Here is an 18,507-nt window from a genome sequence, read left to right on the forward strand (position 1 = left end):
CCACCCTCTTGTTATGCTTTCTTATTCGACTCATCTGCGTGGTTAAAGCCTAAATACAGTTACAATACCTCAGCCTCTTGCTAACCCTCTCTCTCAAACACTCGGCCGTAATAAAATTCTGGAAATTTTTGCTGAGCAGTTTGTTGTCCTTTAGTGTATTGAAGTGTCTGTGAATGTCATTACAATGAGTGTTAAACGAAAAGCCCTTTCTGTGTCGGAAAAATTGGAAATCTTACGAAAATACGATGAGAACAGTACTCTTACTCAGAAACAACTCTCTGATTCATTAGGAATCCCATCATCGACAATAAGAACGATAATAAAAAATCGCGACTCAATCACTACAGCTGCGATGTCGGGAGGATGTAAGCGCAGAAACTGAAGTGTGGTAAACATGAGGACTTGGAGAACACGCACACGGCAAACAACTATAAATGGCTTTTTTTTTTTTTCTCGAAAGAATTAAGTACAGTACATATTGTAAATGTCTTTTTTACATACAGTACAGTAATTACATAATGGAGTAATACTGTATTACCTTTTATGAATCATGTATTTCAATAAAGAAAAATGCTAATAGATACTGTATATAAGTCAGAATTAGTATACTCGCCTAATACGCAGTCCCGGTTAATATACGTTTTACATCCGGTCCCTTGAACAGCATCTTATCGGGGTTTTACTGTATCTTTTTCAATTTCAAGGACATTTCTCGCCTTTGTTTCGATGGCAGTCATAAATGAGAAACTTATTTTGCATAAATACGAGTTTGTAGATGGTGTCAAAAATTTAAGAGCTTTTGTAAGCTTGAGGTATTCTCCATCAGTAGGTACATATTTCAACGAGTCTTTGCCAATATGCATATATATTATTTTTTTTATTTCAGCCAGTTAAATGCAACTGTCTAAAAAGGATTGACTATTCATTTGTGGCCATCGTAATTGTTTAAAGTTTCTTCTTAAAAATACTAAAAAAGCTGATGTTTAAACTGTGCAAGCTTAACTGCATGGTTGCAAAAACAAACTCGGTATTTGTCGTAACATTCAGTATGTGACTACATTTTCCATGAGTTCTTTAAATACACTGGAATGAATGAAATCTCTTTTTGCCAAGTGATGGCGATCAGAAATCAAGTTTCCTTATAAATCAGTCGATTTTATCTCTTGAATGTCGTTATGCTAACATCTTGGTCTTCCAAAAGTTCAATAGTACATTATGCAACGAGCCTATAATGATAGTAATTAAGAAGCGAGTATGGATGTTTATGAAACGAGCGCAAGCGAGTTTCATAATTTTCATACGAGCTTCTTAATTACCATTATAGGCGAGTTTCATACGACTTTTTATGCTCGACCATATTTCTAACTTGAAATTATTCAGATGTATACATTTTATTTGTATCTGACAAGATCGGAAGTGACCTTGTTCTAGGTCGTGAATTGTGAGATGTGCGCAGACGCGAAAGTATTGATTTTTTCCGAGGAACAATAATGTCATTGACCTTGATGTAATCCCGTTAAACTTGATATAACCTTGATTATTGAATTCGACATTGAAAAACGAGATGACAAATTTAATTTATTTGAATATTATTTACAATTAACGCTAATTATTATAGTAACAGAACATAACCTTCTGCGACAGTATTTGATTTCCAGCCTCCGTGACTTTTCGCTAATTCTCTTTCGATTGCATATCCGAGAATAATTGATACTTGCGGTTTTATAACAGTACAAAGCTGACTTGTCATTGGCTGAACACCTGTAAGCTGAGTTGTCATTGGCTGAACACCTGTACTTTAATGAGTAGGTGTACTTTAATGACATGCATTAAAGGACTGGTGCCAGGTGTATAATTACTACATTTCGGCATGGTCGAGCATAAAGTATTTTAAAATGTTAAAAATGTATAGCAGCAAGGAATTCCAGTCTAAGAAGCCAAGGAGAATTGGAAAATAGGTTTGCATATTCCAATTTCTCGTCTTCTACATACTGTTACATTAGAAGTTGGTGGTATCCACTGGTTTTGAGTAAAATAATCGTTTTCGATTTTACAGGGATTTGTATTTTCCAAATGGGGTTAAATACCGATATGATAGTGGGGGAAGGAGGTCGCAAACAAAAGTCTCGTCCAAAAGTAGGTCAAGCCTTCAAAAAGAGTGGAAACTACTGCTCTAATGTGATGATTAGTGACCGTTAAGTTCTTTTTTTTTTCTTTCTGCATAGACTGATATCACATTTTTTTTGCCTAGACCAATACTAGTCACTTTATTAATTTGTCACAAGAATAAAAGTAAGCTGTTTTTGGTATTTTAGAACTACAGTAGGGTTTTTATTAATTAGGAATTTGTCATATATCTACATATTTTTCTAGTGAGCTTTATATAGTGAACTGTTGAAACCTGTAGTCTTCTAAAATTTATTTTATTGAACTTTGAAACACATTAAACATTTTGAAAGTATTAGCTGGCATTTGTCTATTTTCTGCTTATTGCTTATTTTCAATTATAATCGTTGGCTGGACCCAAGTGAGCCTATCTGGTTTCTAAACTTTGTCACAAAAGTAATCCAAATTAAGAGAGTACATTTGCGACTTTTCATGCATTCAGTAATCTTTTTCCATAAGGTTATATTTGTTTTACAAAGCAATTAGTGTATACGGCTGCAGCTTGAAAGGGATGATAGAATACACGTAAATGAATAGAAAACCTGTATTACGTTTTGTGATTAAATGCACGGTTAATTAGAAAATTAAGTTTGAATTTTGGGCAACCCGGCAACATCGTTGCTAATATACTCTACTCGTGATACAGATGTAAAAGGTCAGCGAACTCAGTGAGTCTCTGTACATAAGCTGCATTCTTCCGAGAAGCCACTCACTTGCTTTGTGCAGTGGCTTGAATTTAGGGGTTTTTAAAATTAAATTTACACAGAAACCGTTCATGCTATACGCCAGAGGGAAAATTATTCTTTATTAGATTTCCTATTGATATGGACAAAAATATGATATGTAATATTAACAGTGTTTATGTTTTTATTTATAACGAGCGAACAAATAAGCACTCTTATTATGTTTACTCCTTGACACGAAGAAATAAAAAATAGTAAAATTCGTCCATATTCACCTCATTTTATGGTAACGAACAGTAATGTGTATTATGCAAATCTGGCTTTCAGGTATAGCTTCCTGTGAAGCTGACCTGTCTAGTAGTTCTTGGGTGCATTCAGCCAAAGTTCCCAGGTTCGATATCCAGCCCTGGAACAATTTTTCTCTTGAAATTATTCAAATCAGCTTCACAGGGAGCTATACCTGAAATCCAGATTTACATAATACACGTTACTGTTCGTTAACAGAAAACCACAATTCAAGTCACATAGAGTTGTACTCAATGTTGGATCTTTGATGGTTTTGTCAGCTCATTTTGAGGTATGTGGATATAAAGGAAAAAATTAAGTCGGTGTCTGGTAGAGTTCCTGAGAAGTTCAGTTGGTAGAGCGTTGGCGCGCTCAGCCAAAGATCCCGGGTTCGATACCCGGCCCTAGAACAATTTTCCCCTGAAATTATTCAAAATTTGTATTACTGCTTCATATAAAACTGCACCGCACATCACTATTAATGGAAAAAATAACCAGATGGTTACAGAAATACTTTTTACTCTAATTTCTTGAAGATTGTACATGTTCAATGCTAATATTTATTCCAGAAAACATTATGAACTTATAGGAGCCATTATTAATACTGATAACCATGCTTGGCAATATTTTAATTTTATAGGTTACAAGCTGGATGTTTTATTCTAAATTAGATTTCGTTACATCATTATTGTTTTCAGAAATAATGTAGGTGAATCAGATGTCTTCTGAAATCTTCTAGTACAGATCAATACTAATGGATTTTTTATATTATTACCTTCTTGCTAGACTTCTTTAGATAATGTCCAAGCATAAAATCCACTTGTACAGACTCAGGCACAAACTTTGGGTCGCCTGAATTTTGTTTCTGGGTATGTACAATTTGTAGGCCTACTTCTTCTAAATGGCCCGACACTGAATGACACTGGTCAGTGGTAGTATGATCTTCCTTGAGTCCCAATTGCCACTCAGTATTACAGAGATTTGCAATGAGTTTGAGTTCAGAGTTCCAAGAGTGTTATGCAGAACATGGAGTGAGTGAGAGGGTAATTGTCATTTCGTCGACATAGATTTGATTTTTGTCTTCCAGTAGCGTGTCCTTCCTACAGTAGTTCCAGCTGAAATCAGAAAGTAACAATTAGAACTGTGTTGTAGATGCATTATGTATGAGGATCACTACAGATGCAGTGGCTCCTATTTTATCTTGAATTAATGACCTTGAAAACAAATTGTTTTAAATATTGGAAGAGTGTGATGTAACAAGGGAGAGTCAGTAAGTTGCAAACTGAAATAGCGACATACATTTTTAGTCACCTGAAGCTATCACTGTTAGATGATAGTATTGTCGATGTTCGAAAAATCCAAAGGAGATTATGAAGTCTATCAGGCTTTGCTACTTCAAACTAACATAAATATCAGCTTCATTTTGCTTTACAGACATAACTCATAGGCGTAGCTGCAGTGTGTGCCTTAGTAACAACTTACATCTTTGAATGAGATGCTAGTAGCTATCACTTCTAGATTGCAGTATTATTCAGGTGTCAAGATGATCGATGTGCGCACAATCGAAACACAAAAGAAGCAATAGGAAGATGACAGCACCTCTGTCCAAATGTACCATTGTTGAGCAGTACTCCAATGTGCGATTTTTCTGTTCAGAAGGTCTGGCATCAAAGGATATTCATGATGAAATACTGCCAATGTAAGTGAGCATATTTCACCTGTTTGAAATTCATCAACATTTCAAAAAAAAATAGTGAAAACAGACGGTTGATGTGAATACTGTGAGATCAAGGGTTAAGCACAGAGTGACTTAAAATCCACGCCACATTCTGGGTGTCTTTGCACAGCATTGAGTAAAGTGAGACTCCTCGTTGATTCTGAAATACAATACGATAAATAAAACTGTCTATGTTAAAATATTGAAGAAACTAAAATTCTAGATTGCACGAATTCGATCAGAAAGAAGAGCATATTCGTCTTGAGTATCTGAAACTCGACAAGAGAATGCAATGCAAAATTTCAATGTTCTACCTTCCGACATCCACCAAACAGGCCTTATTTTCTTCCATTAAGTATCTGTGTACGTGATACAATGAAAGATGGACTCTGAGGACAGTGTTTCTCTGATTTTGATGTCGTCATGTGGGTTGTTGAGATGTGACTCATTTCAACCAATTGTGGCTTACACAAAACAAAAATATTAAGCACTGAAGGAAGTTTATAGATTGTGGAGATGATTCAGTGTACGAATAGAATTGTTTGAATTTAATTTATAAATTTCATTTCCGTGACTCCAATAATACCGGTATTTCGAGAAAAGTAGATTGACATTTCTTTAGCAGCGATCCTCATAAACTACTAGGATAACTTGAAGTAGGTAGTGAGTAGGCCTGTACTTCTACTGTTAATAGATGTAAAATAGTAATACGAAGATCCCTGCTGATGCTGGATTTGAACGAAATATTAACATATACTGTACTCTGGGTTTGAATATGAACAAAAGATGATCACATCAAGTACCAGAGAAATAGAATTAGTACTTGTACTAACCAGTAATCATCTCCCAAGAACAATGACGTCTGGAAAAAGTACACAAGATATTTTTCGAATGCAACTCTTGCAGATACCACAAAAATCAATAGAAAAACTCTTCTCAGACTGAACATCTTGATTGTAATAAAAAAAGAAAAAAAGAGGGACTCGCCTGTTTCCATGAGTGTCTGTAATTTTGACTTCATCCAAGTATATTTTTGGAGACAGGGGCTCTGCATCCACTTCACTTGTGTCTGGGGCATCTGTGGTAATTTGTTGGAGGTCGAACGACTGGTAGCCCAGTGTGGCCTGCATTGTTGGTGTGGTGTCAGGACCAAGAGTTCCAAACTCAGCAGCTGCCAGGCCCCACATTACTTCATTCCCTTGCAGAACCTCCAAGAAGCTGAAACAGATTCCTGGTTGTGTATCTCAGTCACATGCAACGGTTCTTAGCTATGGTTCCTCGAACCTGTAGCTTGGTAGGCCACAATGTAAAATTATTGTTTAGAAAAGAAACTAGGTTACTATATTATTTGAGCTATACAATAAAATTTAAAATGGGTGAAGGATCATTGTTCACAAGCTGATAGAATAAATTTTCATAAGCTTACGTCAACTGAAAGGAAAAACTTTCTCTGAAGAAAAATGTATAATATTGTCTGTTACCAGTACTCACGAGTTCTAGAACTGTCTGAAATCGATTATTGAATTGTTATCGAGAAGAGATTTATAATATATTTTTGCAGTGAAATTTTTCATAATTGAGACGTTCTCTGCAACAAGAACTTAAATGCAAAATCTTGAATTTGAGGTACAGGGCATCAAACATTTCAGATCTCATATAAGATCATTGTGCAGAACGACATTCAAATTTTCTAGAGGGTACTGTGTTTGTTGGAAGAAAATAAAATTTTTTCAGAAGAGAGATGTATTATTAAGGATTCAATATATGCTGGAAACGGAAAAACAATGTAGCGTACATTAAGTTGTTACTCGAGAGATCGTCTCAGTTACAGTTTTATGTTCTTTGAAAGCTCAGTTTTTCAATGTCTGTAGCCATGTCAGAAGGCTGTTTCTTGATTTTTAGTACCGAACACTTAACAACTGAGTTATTTTCTTTTCTCGAACTGGTCTCGGTTTACCTGTCATGAATTTTCAATTTGTACATCTCGATGGATATCGTTTTAAACAGACAAATGACTATGGGCCAATGACATTTTCAATCTGTATGTTTCCATTTCTTTTTCACAGAGATTTTCACAGTCTTAATAGTTCCGACATTGATATTCATTCGTGACAAAGCGGCAAGAAAATATTATATGCAGAAAAGGATCATATGGGGTCTACAGCTGATGAAAACTACATTTAGGATTTTGTTGTGAAACGTATGTTCGACCTACAAGAGAGTAAAATTGCATGTTTTGACGTGAAAGGTCTACTCTGACGTAACTCGTTGTATCATGAAAACATAGGTGTAAGATGAACTTCGAGCCTCATAGTTTTTCACCCGGTCCATCTCTCTCCATTCTCTAGGTAATGTGCCTCTGTTCTGCTTCATTATATTAGGTTATGTCCATTTTCGGCTTTCCTCTTCAAAATTCTCTTACTTTCCATTTACGGAACAGAGAAAAACAAATTTAGACAAGTGGCCAACAGGCTTGGAGCTCACACAGATACTTCTTCAAAGCCCCAAATTCCCTTGCAAGGATGCTGTACCTTTTAATTTTCCTTCTTCCTTCCAATTCTCTCATTCATTTGTTCTTCACGCTCCATTATCTACTTACTTTGGATAAGATGTACTCATACTGCCTGTTGTATTTATTTTGTTGTTGGTTGAAGTATTTCAAATATTTTGAAATAGTTAAAGCATGGTGTACTGCATCACTCCTTGTACCGAGCTTCAGAAAGCAAAGTAGCTTTACCTGCCTACATTTTGCAAGTATAAACGGTGTACACAGTTATTGGTTTCAGATATTGGAGCTAAAACTGAAAATTAATAGTAGTGAAATCTCTTTATTAAAGAATGTACAGTGAACTCTGGATAGAGTGAACTCGGTTATAATGAACATTTGGCTATAGTGAACCTAAATTGTTGGTCCCGATCCACACACATTAAAAACTACATTAATATTTCCGTTTATAGTGAACCTTCACTTTGATTATAGTGAACCTTGTATCCTTACAAATTCTTATTTGAAGTTAGACCTTCTGGTATAAAATTGAAAGAATGTGTTGAGAACAACATTCTAAGTTTCTTACTCCTTTAGTCTAAGGACAAAGGTAGGATTAGTGATTCCTAGACAATAAACTGTACTGTAAATCCAGGCAATGCATGACGACCTTGCCTCGCTCCACTGTCGAAGGGTTGACATTCTGTTCTCTGGCACACTACTCTACTGTTATTTCTAATCGTCCACCGTCAAAAGGTTGCCTTTTGTTCTCAGAAACATTTCCATTATGACTGATAGCATCGAAACAATGAAAAATGAAATTGCCTTCTTTTATTAAAAGGTGATGGATATTATGTCCAGAGCATAAATGAAGGTAAGATTTCGATGGCTTTCAAACTCCATCAACCCTCTCCCAGTTTCCATTAAGTGACCTGGGAAATTCCAAGGCCGAGTGCGCAGTCACATCATAGCAGAATTTGTCATTTCTACCTGATCTAGTGTTCCAACAGTATTGTATGAAAATGTCGAAGCGTAAAGTGTTTTCTTTGGAAGATAAGGCGAATATTATAAGTGACATTGAACGTGGTCTTTTGCAAGCGCACATGGTTAGACAGCATAGTTTAAGTAAATCAACTTTGAATAACAGTATACAGCTAATCCATTCCACAAAAATGAAATATTTTATTTTCTTGTTCACAATTTCATTCATTTCTGTCATTTAATGTTAGGGGAGAGACACTTCGAATAAAGTGAAGGAAATATGGAAGTCCGTAGAGGTTCACTATATCCGGAGTTGACTATATTAACATTAAATTGCTATTGAATTCAACACTAATTTATTTAGGGATGTGTTGTATAACAAACAATTGCCTGTACTTGCAGTGTATCCTGAAGTTAGTAGAACTATTTCCGTGAGTCAGCACAAGGTGAAGGATTCCTTTGGTGTTTTGGGTCTTGTCTGACACCTTCACAGTAGCACGGAGTTGCTCGCCTATGGGAGAAAACAAAGTTCAGGTATTAATTATTATAAACTCATGCTGAATAGTATAGACGCAACAACTGCTACTATTCTAATAAGAGATATGCGGGTCTCTGTAGAGAAACGGTTAAATATTTCAATTGCCCAACCAAAAAGGTCTGAAGAGTCGAAGACAGGAATTCAAAAGGCACAGTAGTTTGACGCACTATATATTAATACCATATGCAAATTATCTCTGTTGTGAATATTTTTGGTATTGCAACAGGGCCGTAACCAGGGAGGTTCTAGGTTTTGCTCTGCAACCTCTAAAATTGTTTCTAACCCCATACCGATATATGTGTAACTAATGCGAAAAACACTACATCGCACTGGATGGTCGTTGATTGCAGTAACTGAAAAAATCGTACTGTAAGTACAGTGAGACGAAAAGAAAACTACAGCTATTTTATGGTCATGAAGTCTGACCTCAATCCTTTCAAGTGACTTTTAAAATATTTAGTGTTTCATGTCTCATTATTGTTAAATTAATGACAATTATTAGTAGATAAATATTAAATTACCTAATAGTTTTGTACCTGGTGTTTATTGAATTGTGTTCAGTATAAAAAAATGAAGAAATTTCAGCTCAAGACCTAGTTCAGTTGGAAGCCCTAGGGAGAACAGAACAACTCCTAGTGCTGTCTGCTGGTTATGGTCCAGTATTGCAAACTGCATTGAGACTGTTTCCTTGATGTAGTGGTTAGCTAATGCGACCATAGACGGAGATAGAACGATTTCCTTGGCCTATACTCCAAGGACGATAAAATAAGCTAGTTCACAAAATACATACTCTCATTATGAGCATACGAATGCGCCCACACTCATAAAAAAGACAAATACATATACATAACAGTACATTTTTAGTAGGTTATTTTACGACGCTTTATCAACATCTTTGGTTATTTAGCGTCTGAATGAGATGAAGGTGATAATGCCAGTGAAATGAGTCCGGGGTCCATCACCGAAAGTTACCCAGCACATATACAGTTAAAAAAAAATCCATTACGCCCTCTGAAACCTATATCTTGCTTAGCTAAGTATAGAAAATGTCAGTTGTAACTAATAATTATTGCCGATTTTTGTTAACATATATGAGACGCGTCCATAAAGTAACTTTCCCACTCGTCCCACAGCTAGCAAACCATATGTTGCGCGAAGCGACTGCGTGTTCGTGATAGAGTAATGTCCTGGCATGGCGCATGCGCTAGCGGAACTTCCCGAGTGCTCTCAGTAGCTTCGTTGCATTGGTTGAAGATGGACGCTCCTATTCCAGCTCCCGCCGCCTATGAAGTGCGGTCAGTGATAAAGTTTTTGAATGCACAGGGCATAGCGCCGATTGAAATTGATCGTCAGCTGTGCCAGGTCTATGTGGAAGCAGATGGTGCGTTTCTGCTGTAGACAATTTTCAGCAGGACGCCAAAATGTGCATGACGAGGAGCGCAGTGGGAGGCCAACCATCATCACAGACGACCTTGTGGAGCAACGCACATCTGCTTGCTCATGACGTTAGGCCCATACATAGTGCAAAATGCAAATGGGAGTGGACGTATAAGGAAGTGGTAGCGAAAGAGACAGCATGATGTTTACTGTAACAACTGACATGTTTACTCTCAATTTATACAAGATGGCTACTCCCAGAAGTTCCAGCACAGCGAAGATATACCGGATTTTCAGGGTATCTGGAAAAAGACATGCTGATTGTCACTGCTGACGTTTACCTTAACAGAAATTCTATCGGCGATGTATTCATTAGAGATGAACAACGATCGAGAAAGCAAGACTAACAGCGCCCGCAAAGCCGAAAACCCGCACGACAATGTTGTATACGTCGTGTCGTTGACGTAAAGACTACTTGTGAGTGTGTTTCGAGACGTCGAGATTGATCACTCCCGAAGTCCCGGACGTCAAGCAGCCTTGAATCGCCACAGTTGTTTATACCTGACTGAACTTTTATCTACTTTGGCAACTATTACATATATGTATAAACAATCAAGTAGCCTATTTGAAACATCATCTCTACCGTTCAGTGTATAATAATCCATTCCCCAGTCTTTTATTTAATTACTAGGCGCTTATTAAAATGATAGGAATTTTCTTTTCACATATTTGAGATCAAGTGTGCCATCTCAAGTAAAAAGATATTAACGTTATGTTTAATGTTTCTTAGAAATGCAAATTTATTTGAGAATTGTTTTTTTTTCTATTTATATAACCATAGGTAATATCATATAATAGAACCAGAACATTTTGATAACTATGATACTGTTCTGTTTTGTCTCATTTAAACATTTATGTTATTTATTTCAATGATGTATGTTATTCAAAGTTACGAAATCTTTCCACGCCGACCAAATCCTATTTCGTGAATGATGAGGGAGACTCGAAGCGCACGAGAATGACGAGACTCGAAAGACAAATGCAACGAACACAGCGAGCGAGAGCGGCAGTTAGTTTTGTTCATCTGTAGTATTCATACATAAAACTTACCGGTACAGCTGTTTCTCGAATGCAGCTTGCCCCAATCTTTTTTCCTCCAGATGGACTCAACGACAAAGCGAAACATATGAAGTAAGATTATGTTAAAAGTAAGCACTCAGAAGAGTTACTAAATGTATCAGTCACAAAACTATTATTTTCATTATTCGAGATTTCTCACCACAGAATGGACTGGAATCCCTGGTGACTAGATACAAGGGTCCTCTTCCATATGATTCTTGTGAGTTGATACCCATCAACCCACATGACTCGGCCGGGCCTTCCGCGCATGATTGTAGTGCAGGATAGCAGTTGCCCTGTAAGAAGCTGGGCAGGCCGGCTTTACAGGGATAGGCCATGAACCTGCAGCCACCTGGCTGCAGTGTCAAGCTCTCCACAAACAGGCGCCATGCCCTCAGGTGACTGCACGCGATGCCAACGTCCAATGTGCGCTCTGAAAGGATAGAATGCGTTAGATGTGTTATTTACCTAGAGTGACTTTAAAATGTTGAAATTTGATGTAGACATGATGATGAAATCCTCTGATTGAGGTTCTGACTGATATACTATACTTACATACATACATACATACATACATAAGTGTTCTGCCCGTGGGCAGGTCTTTCACTGCAAATCCAGCATTCTCCAGTCTTTCCTATTTTCTGTCTTCCTCTTAGTCTCCGCATATGATCCATATATCTTAATGTCGTCTATTTTTTTTTATTTTATTGGATTATTTTATGACGCTGTATCAACATCTAGGTTATTTAGCGTCTGAATGATATGAAGGTGATAATGCCGGTGAAATGAGTCCGGGGTCCAGCACCGAAAGTTACCCAGCATTTGCTCGTATTGGGTTGAGGGAAAACCCCGGAAAAAACCTCAACCAGGTAACTTGCCCCGACCGGGATTCGAACCCGGGCCGCCTGGTTTCGCAGCCAGACGCGCTGACCGTTACTCCACAGGTGTGGAATGTCGTCTATCATCTGATATCTTCTTCTGCCCCAAACTCTTCTCCCGTTCACCATTCCTTCCAGTGCATCCTTCAGTAGGCAGTTTCTTCTCAGCCAGTGACTCAACCAATTCCTTTTCCTCTTTCTGACCAGTTTCAGCATCATTCTTTCTTCATCCACTCTCTTTCCAACACAGCTTCATTGTTTATTCTCTCTGTCCACTTCACACGCTCCATTCTTCTCCATATCCACATTTCAAATTCTTCTATTCGTTTCTCTTCATTTCGTCGTAATGTCCATGTTTGTGCCCCATACAATGCCACATTCCACACAAAGCACTTCACTAGTCTCTTCCTTAGTTACTTTTTCAGAGGTCCGCAGAAGATGCTCCTTTTTCTATTAAAAGCTTCCTTTGCCATTGCTATCCTCATTTTAACTTCCTGGCTGCAGCTCATGTTACTAGCTGTTCGCTTGCTGTACTGTCTCATTTAGAATTCGCTTCCATGCCCACCTGTTCATCGTTGTTAATCCACCTGTTACTGCTTTGAACGGTTTCGAGTAGGCCTAAATTTATATTGGCGGTTTAAAACAGCTTACGTTTTGTTTGAGAACTGATTGTAACTTTATTTGTGTCTTGTATCAATAAATGACGTGTATGATAGAAATGTTACTGTTTCATTTTCGATCTATTAACATTCAATTTTTTTTTTTTCAATGTCATAGAAGGCAAGTTACGCTGTTGTAATACTGTAGTTTCCAGTAAACATAAATGATGTCCCTCTCGAAACACATTTCAGTAGTCGTACCAATTTATTGTATTTGTCATCATTGCGCAACACTTGCTAAGCTACGGTACTACATGAAAGTGCTATAGGAAATGTATTGAATTAAATGTGCTTCGATAATTGAGTCAATTTGGTTGCGTTATGAAAATTTCAGCGTGGGATTTGTTATTCTCTCAGGAGGGAGCTGCTTCTCTCTCTTTCTTTCTCTCATTCTCTCTCTCTCTCTCTCTCTCTCTCTCTCTCTCTCTCTCTCTCTCCCCCCATTATCGAAAACCTATATTTCAAATTCTTTAAAGATTGCTTTGTGAAATTCTGATCATATATGCATGCCATATATAAAATTCTCTTTAAAAATACTGAGTGTAAAGTTAATTAAAAGTCAGTCAGAAACGTATAACATGCGTATAAATATTGAACATTAGAATTTGTAGTTTTATAATAATATGCTGTGTACCAAGATGAAAATCATACTTGTACAGGCCACTGGCTTAGTTTAGTTGGCTGAGGCGCTTACCTGCTAATCCAGAGTTGCGCTTGGACTCATAACCTGGTTGGTTTTTTTTTTTTCCTAGGTTTTACTCAACCGTAAGGCAAATGTTTGGTAATTTATTGCGAATCCTCGGCCTCATATCGTCAAATACCTTGTCGCTGTTACCAATCTTATCGACGCTAAATAAGCTAGTAGTTGATAGAGCGGCGTTAAATTTCCAACTAAAAAATAGGGCCTACTTGTATGTTTAAAAATATACATATTCATTAATTCGTTTCTGAAAAAAATATATTAAGAGGTAAATGAGTATCTTGGGGCGGAACATTGAACAGATGGGGAGACGTTCAGTGGTAAAAAATCTTTCCCTTCCCTTTATCTCTACAAATTGCACCCTGACATTCATTGCAGTATTTTGAAAAATTAAGCTTATGTAAGTTGCTTGAATTTCAGAACGAATTGTGACCATGGTATGAGTTTAATTGTTTCAATGACCATCATAGTTTTCAGGAACAAATAGGAGACGATAATTCTAGCTCTACTATATAGCAGTTGTGAAGGCATAATGAAAAAGAATGTCATGAAAAAATGGTGGAGTAGGAGCAAACACATTCTACAGTAACTAAGTCGGTCTCGGTAGTGTACTTGGTATAGCGCTGGCCTTCAGTGCTTGAGGTTACGAGTTCGATCCCGGCCTAGGTCAATAGCATTTAAGTGTGTTTAAATGCGACAGGCTTATGTCAGTAGATTTACTGGCATGTAAAAGAACTGCTGCGGGACAAAATTCCGGCACACCGGCGACGCTGATATAACCTCTGCAGTTGCGAGCGTCGTTAAATAAACCATATTTTTTTACAGTCACTAATACCTATAGATGTCATAGCATCAGCTGGAGTCAACTTCTCTTCTATGAGAAAGTCTCAGCTGATGAGACCTCAGTTATGTTGCAAGGAAGTAGTTTACGTAGCGGGAATATCAAAATTTGTTACCCTAAAAACTCACCAAGATGGCTGACCACAACAGATGCTTTCCCATCGGTGCATCCAGGCTGTTCCCTTCCTCCATTGGGGAAGAAGTCAACGTGACCGAGGGGCTGAAGAAGTCCAAATCCGTCTGTCCAAACAGGGCTTCCATCAGTGTGAATTACATCCACAAACTCTGCATCGTACTTATCCAGCTTGCGTTCTGGCTCCACCAACAACTTCGATCTGAATATTGGGGATGCTGGGTCCAGACCTGTCGGAAAATTGAGTAGAAACGAACGACATTTTTTTTTGTCCCCAGAATCAGAGTGCTTATTATACAGCAAAACTTTCAAGTGTGATTGAATATGATTATTCATTTACTTATTTGAAAATAAAAAGCTTTGTGTAAATACATGTGATGAGTGAGGGATAGAAATAATACCGATATCCGACTTAAAAATTTCGCGGGTCAGTGATAGTGCTTAGCATTTATGTCTTGTATCTCAGAATGCTACGATTAGTGGTGCATAATCTGTAGGCTTATATTGTTTATAGACAATAAGCGATAAGTTTACATGCGCGATTCTATGAACAACATTTCCTTAAAATAAATTTATTAAATGAATGATAAAAATGTTGCGTGGCCGTTTGAACAGGATGTAAATACAAACTTTGTAAAACCCCTGCTATCCGGAAGTGGTACAGAAGGAGTTCGAGGAATCATGACATGTTTTAAAACGGTATTTTTGTAATTTCGAAACTGAATTTCATGTTGCTTGGCCATTCGAACAGGATATAAATACAAACGTAAAACTCCTTGCGACTCGGAAGTGGTACAGAAGGAGTCGAGAAATCATGATCTCTGTGCAGAGCGGTGTTTTCGTAATTTCGGAACTGAATTTCATGTTGTTTGGCCATTCGAACAGGATGAAAATACAAGCTTTGTAAAACTCCTTGCGACTCGGAAGTGGTACAGAAGAAGTTCGCGGAATCATGATCTCTTGCAAAACGGTGTTTTCGTAATTTCGGAACTGAATTGCATGTTGTTTGGCCATTCGAACAGGATATAAATACAAACTTTGTAAAACTCTTGCGACTCGGAAGTGGTACAGAAGGAGTTCGCGGAATCATGATCTCTTGCAAAACGGTGTTTTCGTAATTTCGGAACTAAATTGCATGTTGTTTGGCCATTCGAACAGGATGAAAATACAAACTTTGTAAAACGCCTTCGACTCGAAAGTGGTACAGAAAGAATCCGCGGAACCATGACCTGTTTTCAAACGGTATTTTCGTAATTTCGAAACTGGATTTCATAGAATTTTAAAGGAATTACCCAAACTAAAATCGAATTATAAATATCTGCATTGTATAAGAACGGCGCGGAAAGTTCTTATTATTCACGATTTCGACTATATGAGCTTCAAGGAATCCGTGACAATCAAAAGTTTGGGAAGAACCTCTGCTCTGGAGGAATGTTGAAACGGCTGGATGGGTGGTTGTACCTGTAATCCTGCCCACCTTGGCCAGCAGGCGGTTCTGTAACTCGTGTGAAGCACACGCTGCGATGTGCGCACCGAGGCTGAAGCCCACCATGTGGATGTCGGCAGGGCGAGCCCCAAGGGTCAGCATGTCCACAAGCAGCATCCCTGTTTGCCTGCCGACCAGCTCTGTGTTGGCCACCGACTGTGCGTACGCTGGTCCCGCTGCGCCCTTCTCCCAATCCACTGACACCACGTTCACGTCTCCCTGTTCACAACATATCATTTTTAACAGATTAAATATAAACTAAGTTGATTAACGGTTCCTGGAGTACAGGGAGGAGATGAAACATCTGATGGAGGAGGAGGAAGATGAAATGAAATATGGGATCCGGTAGAGGAACGGACGATTCAAATAGTTGATTATTGACTCAATTAATTTTTTTTTTCAAAATTACATACATGATATCATAAAGAACATAATCTGTTATTTATAATTTAAATGACTACCACTGAGATGGAAATGTGCTCAGTCAGACGTCCACGAAGCCTATATATTCATCCATGCAATCTCCTCACAAACTGCCCTTGGGCGACATTTTAATTGATATATTACTTGAATAGTGTATGGATGAAAATGTAAGTCGTATGAGCAAATGGGACGCCATAAATTAAAATGACGAATTTCGTCCCTAGTAAGGTAAAAATTATTGTCTTTTAAAAGCTTTTAATTTCGAAAGCACGTTGAGGCCTACTTGTAGGCCCATTTTTTTACTTGGTTATTTAACGACGATGTATCAACTACTAGGTTATTTAACGTCGATGAAATTGGTGGGAGCGAGATGGTATTTAGCGAGATGGAGCCGAGGATTCGCCATAGATTGCCTAACTATCGTCTCACGGTGGGGGAAAACATCGAAAAAATCCAACCAGGTAATCAGCCCAAGCGGGAATCGAACCCACGCCCGAGCACAGCTCCAAATTAGCAGGCAATATCGCTATTGTCTGAGCTAGGCCAGTGGCTTTGTAGGTCTATTACATTGTACTGTCTTGTATCAAGATTATTAGGCCTATTGTTTTAAGATAAACTTTTGTATCAAGATTTATAAATACAGGGTGAACCGTAAGTAATGTCATTAATCCCAGAGGGTTATTCTTTGAAATATTTCAAACAAAAAGTTTCATACAATTTTGCTCTTTTTGTTTCCTTTTCGAGATAAAAATTGTTTTATATGAAATTATTTCATAGCCTGTTTTGGGAAAGCCATTGATTTAATTCCCAGTATACTCATTCAACTTAAGAGAACACTATACTATGGTAATACGTGTTTGAGGGAACTTTAGTTTTGTCCTTTAAATGTGTAGAAATTTGAGTCTAACAAATGTATCTTTTCGCTCTGCAAAGGAATTTTACAATGTTACGTTTGTTCGGATCAAATTGCTACCATTTAAAGACCTAAGCTAAAATTCTTTCATTCATTTATTATCATAATACACTGCTTGGTCTGTACATAGCACTACTACCAGCAACTAATGACCACATACCACGAGGTCCAAGTTCGGTGGCGGTTCGCAGCTGACTCTACATCGGAGCAAGCCCGAATTATGGAAAAGAAACGGAGATGATGATGAAAGAAGGGAAATGTAATTATGATTGCGAAATGAGTCCGAATTCCTACACTGAAAGTTACCCAGCAATTCTGCTTCAATTGGTTGAGAGAAAACCTCGGAAAAACTTCAATCAGGTAACTTATCGCAACCAGAATTTGAACCCGAGCCTGCTCGTTTCACTCTCAGAGGTGCTATCCGTTTCTCCACAGCGATGGACCTTTCTCTGTACTTGATATGACGAGAAACAAGAACCACTTTTAAGGAGACAGGAATATTGAAACGTCTCTTTCTTCAAAATTTCGCACTTTTGTAAGGTACTTACGAGCTTCAAGAAGGCGTCCACTCCTGAAAGAGCTCCCCGGTCCTTGCCGCTACCCATGTAACCGTGTATTATTAATTTGGTGGGGCGTCGTGGATCGAAGTTGGAGTGCAGCAGAGACTTCTGCCCGTCACCAATATGAATCATCTGAGCATCGCTAATGTTGAGTGTCTCAACATGGTTCACGAAGCTGCCGTTCTGTCGAGTGAACAGGATGAACCTTGTGTCCACTTCTGCAGGAGACTGAGGAAATTTCTTGAGCGGGGAAATTTTCCTGGACACTACGAAACAACCTACGACATCTGAAACAAATTTCATTTTGATCTCAGAATGAAGGTTCCAGTTTCGTAAAACAAGCAAAATAAACAGTGTCTCCAAGACGATACACATTTTCTCATTACACATTTTGAGCAATGCGAAACAATTTATAGATAGTTTGTTATGTTACCAGCTCTTTTCTTTTCTACGTTACATTATCATATCCTTACATTATATTCGAACTCCTTTATCTCGCTCAACAGACACATATACGCTGGCACATTTCCAAACTCATACAAAACCCGCAAATTCACATGAAGT

The 18,507-nt window shown here is 37.9% G+C and overlaps 1 protein-coding gene across 1 annotated transcript in view; it reads right to left on the reverse strand.

The window, feature by feature from the left end:
• Window positions 1-2,312: 2,312 nt before the first annotated feature.
• Window positions 2,313-18,507, reverse strand: part of LOC138714976 (pancreatic triacylglycerol lipase-like) — a 30,242-nt gene continuing 14,047 nt past the window's right edge. The window contains exons 3-9 of the mRNA XM_069847313.1: window positions 17,932-18,230; window positions 16,023-16,266; window positions 14,558-14,791; window positions 11,512-11,784; window positions 8,714-8,828; window positions 5,839-6,069; window positions 2,313-4,249 (exon numbers count right to left, since the gene is read on the reverse strand). Coding sequence (XP_069703414.1) covers window positions 4,150-4,249; window positions 5,839-6,069; window positions 8,714-8,828; window positions 11,512-11,784; window positions 14,558-14,791; window positions 16,023-16,266; window positions 17,932-18,230 — 1,496 coding nt within the window. The 3' untranslated portion in view covers window positions 2,313-4,149. The remainder of the gene's footprint in view (window positions 4,250-5,838; window positions 6,070-8,713; window positions 8,829-11,511; window positions 11,785-14,557; window positions 14,792-16,022; window positions 16,267-17,931; window positions 18,231-18,507) is intronic.

The sequence above is a fragment of the Periplaneta americana genome, chromosome 15, assembly GCF_040183065.1.
Source record: "Periplaneta americana isolate PAMFEO1 chromosome 15, P.americana_PAMFEO1_priV1, whole genome shotgun sequence".
Classification (NCBI taxonomy): Eukaryota; Metazoa; Arthropoda; class Insecta; order Blattodea; family Blattidae; genus Periplaneta; species Periplaneta americana.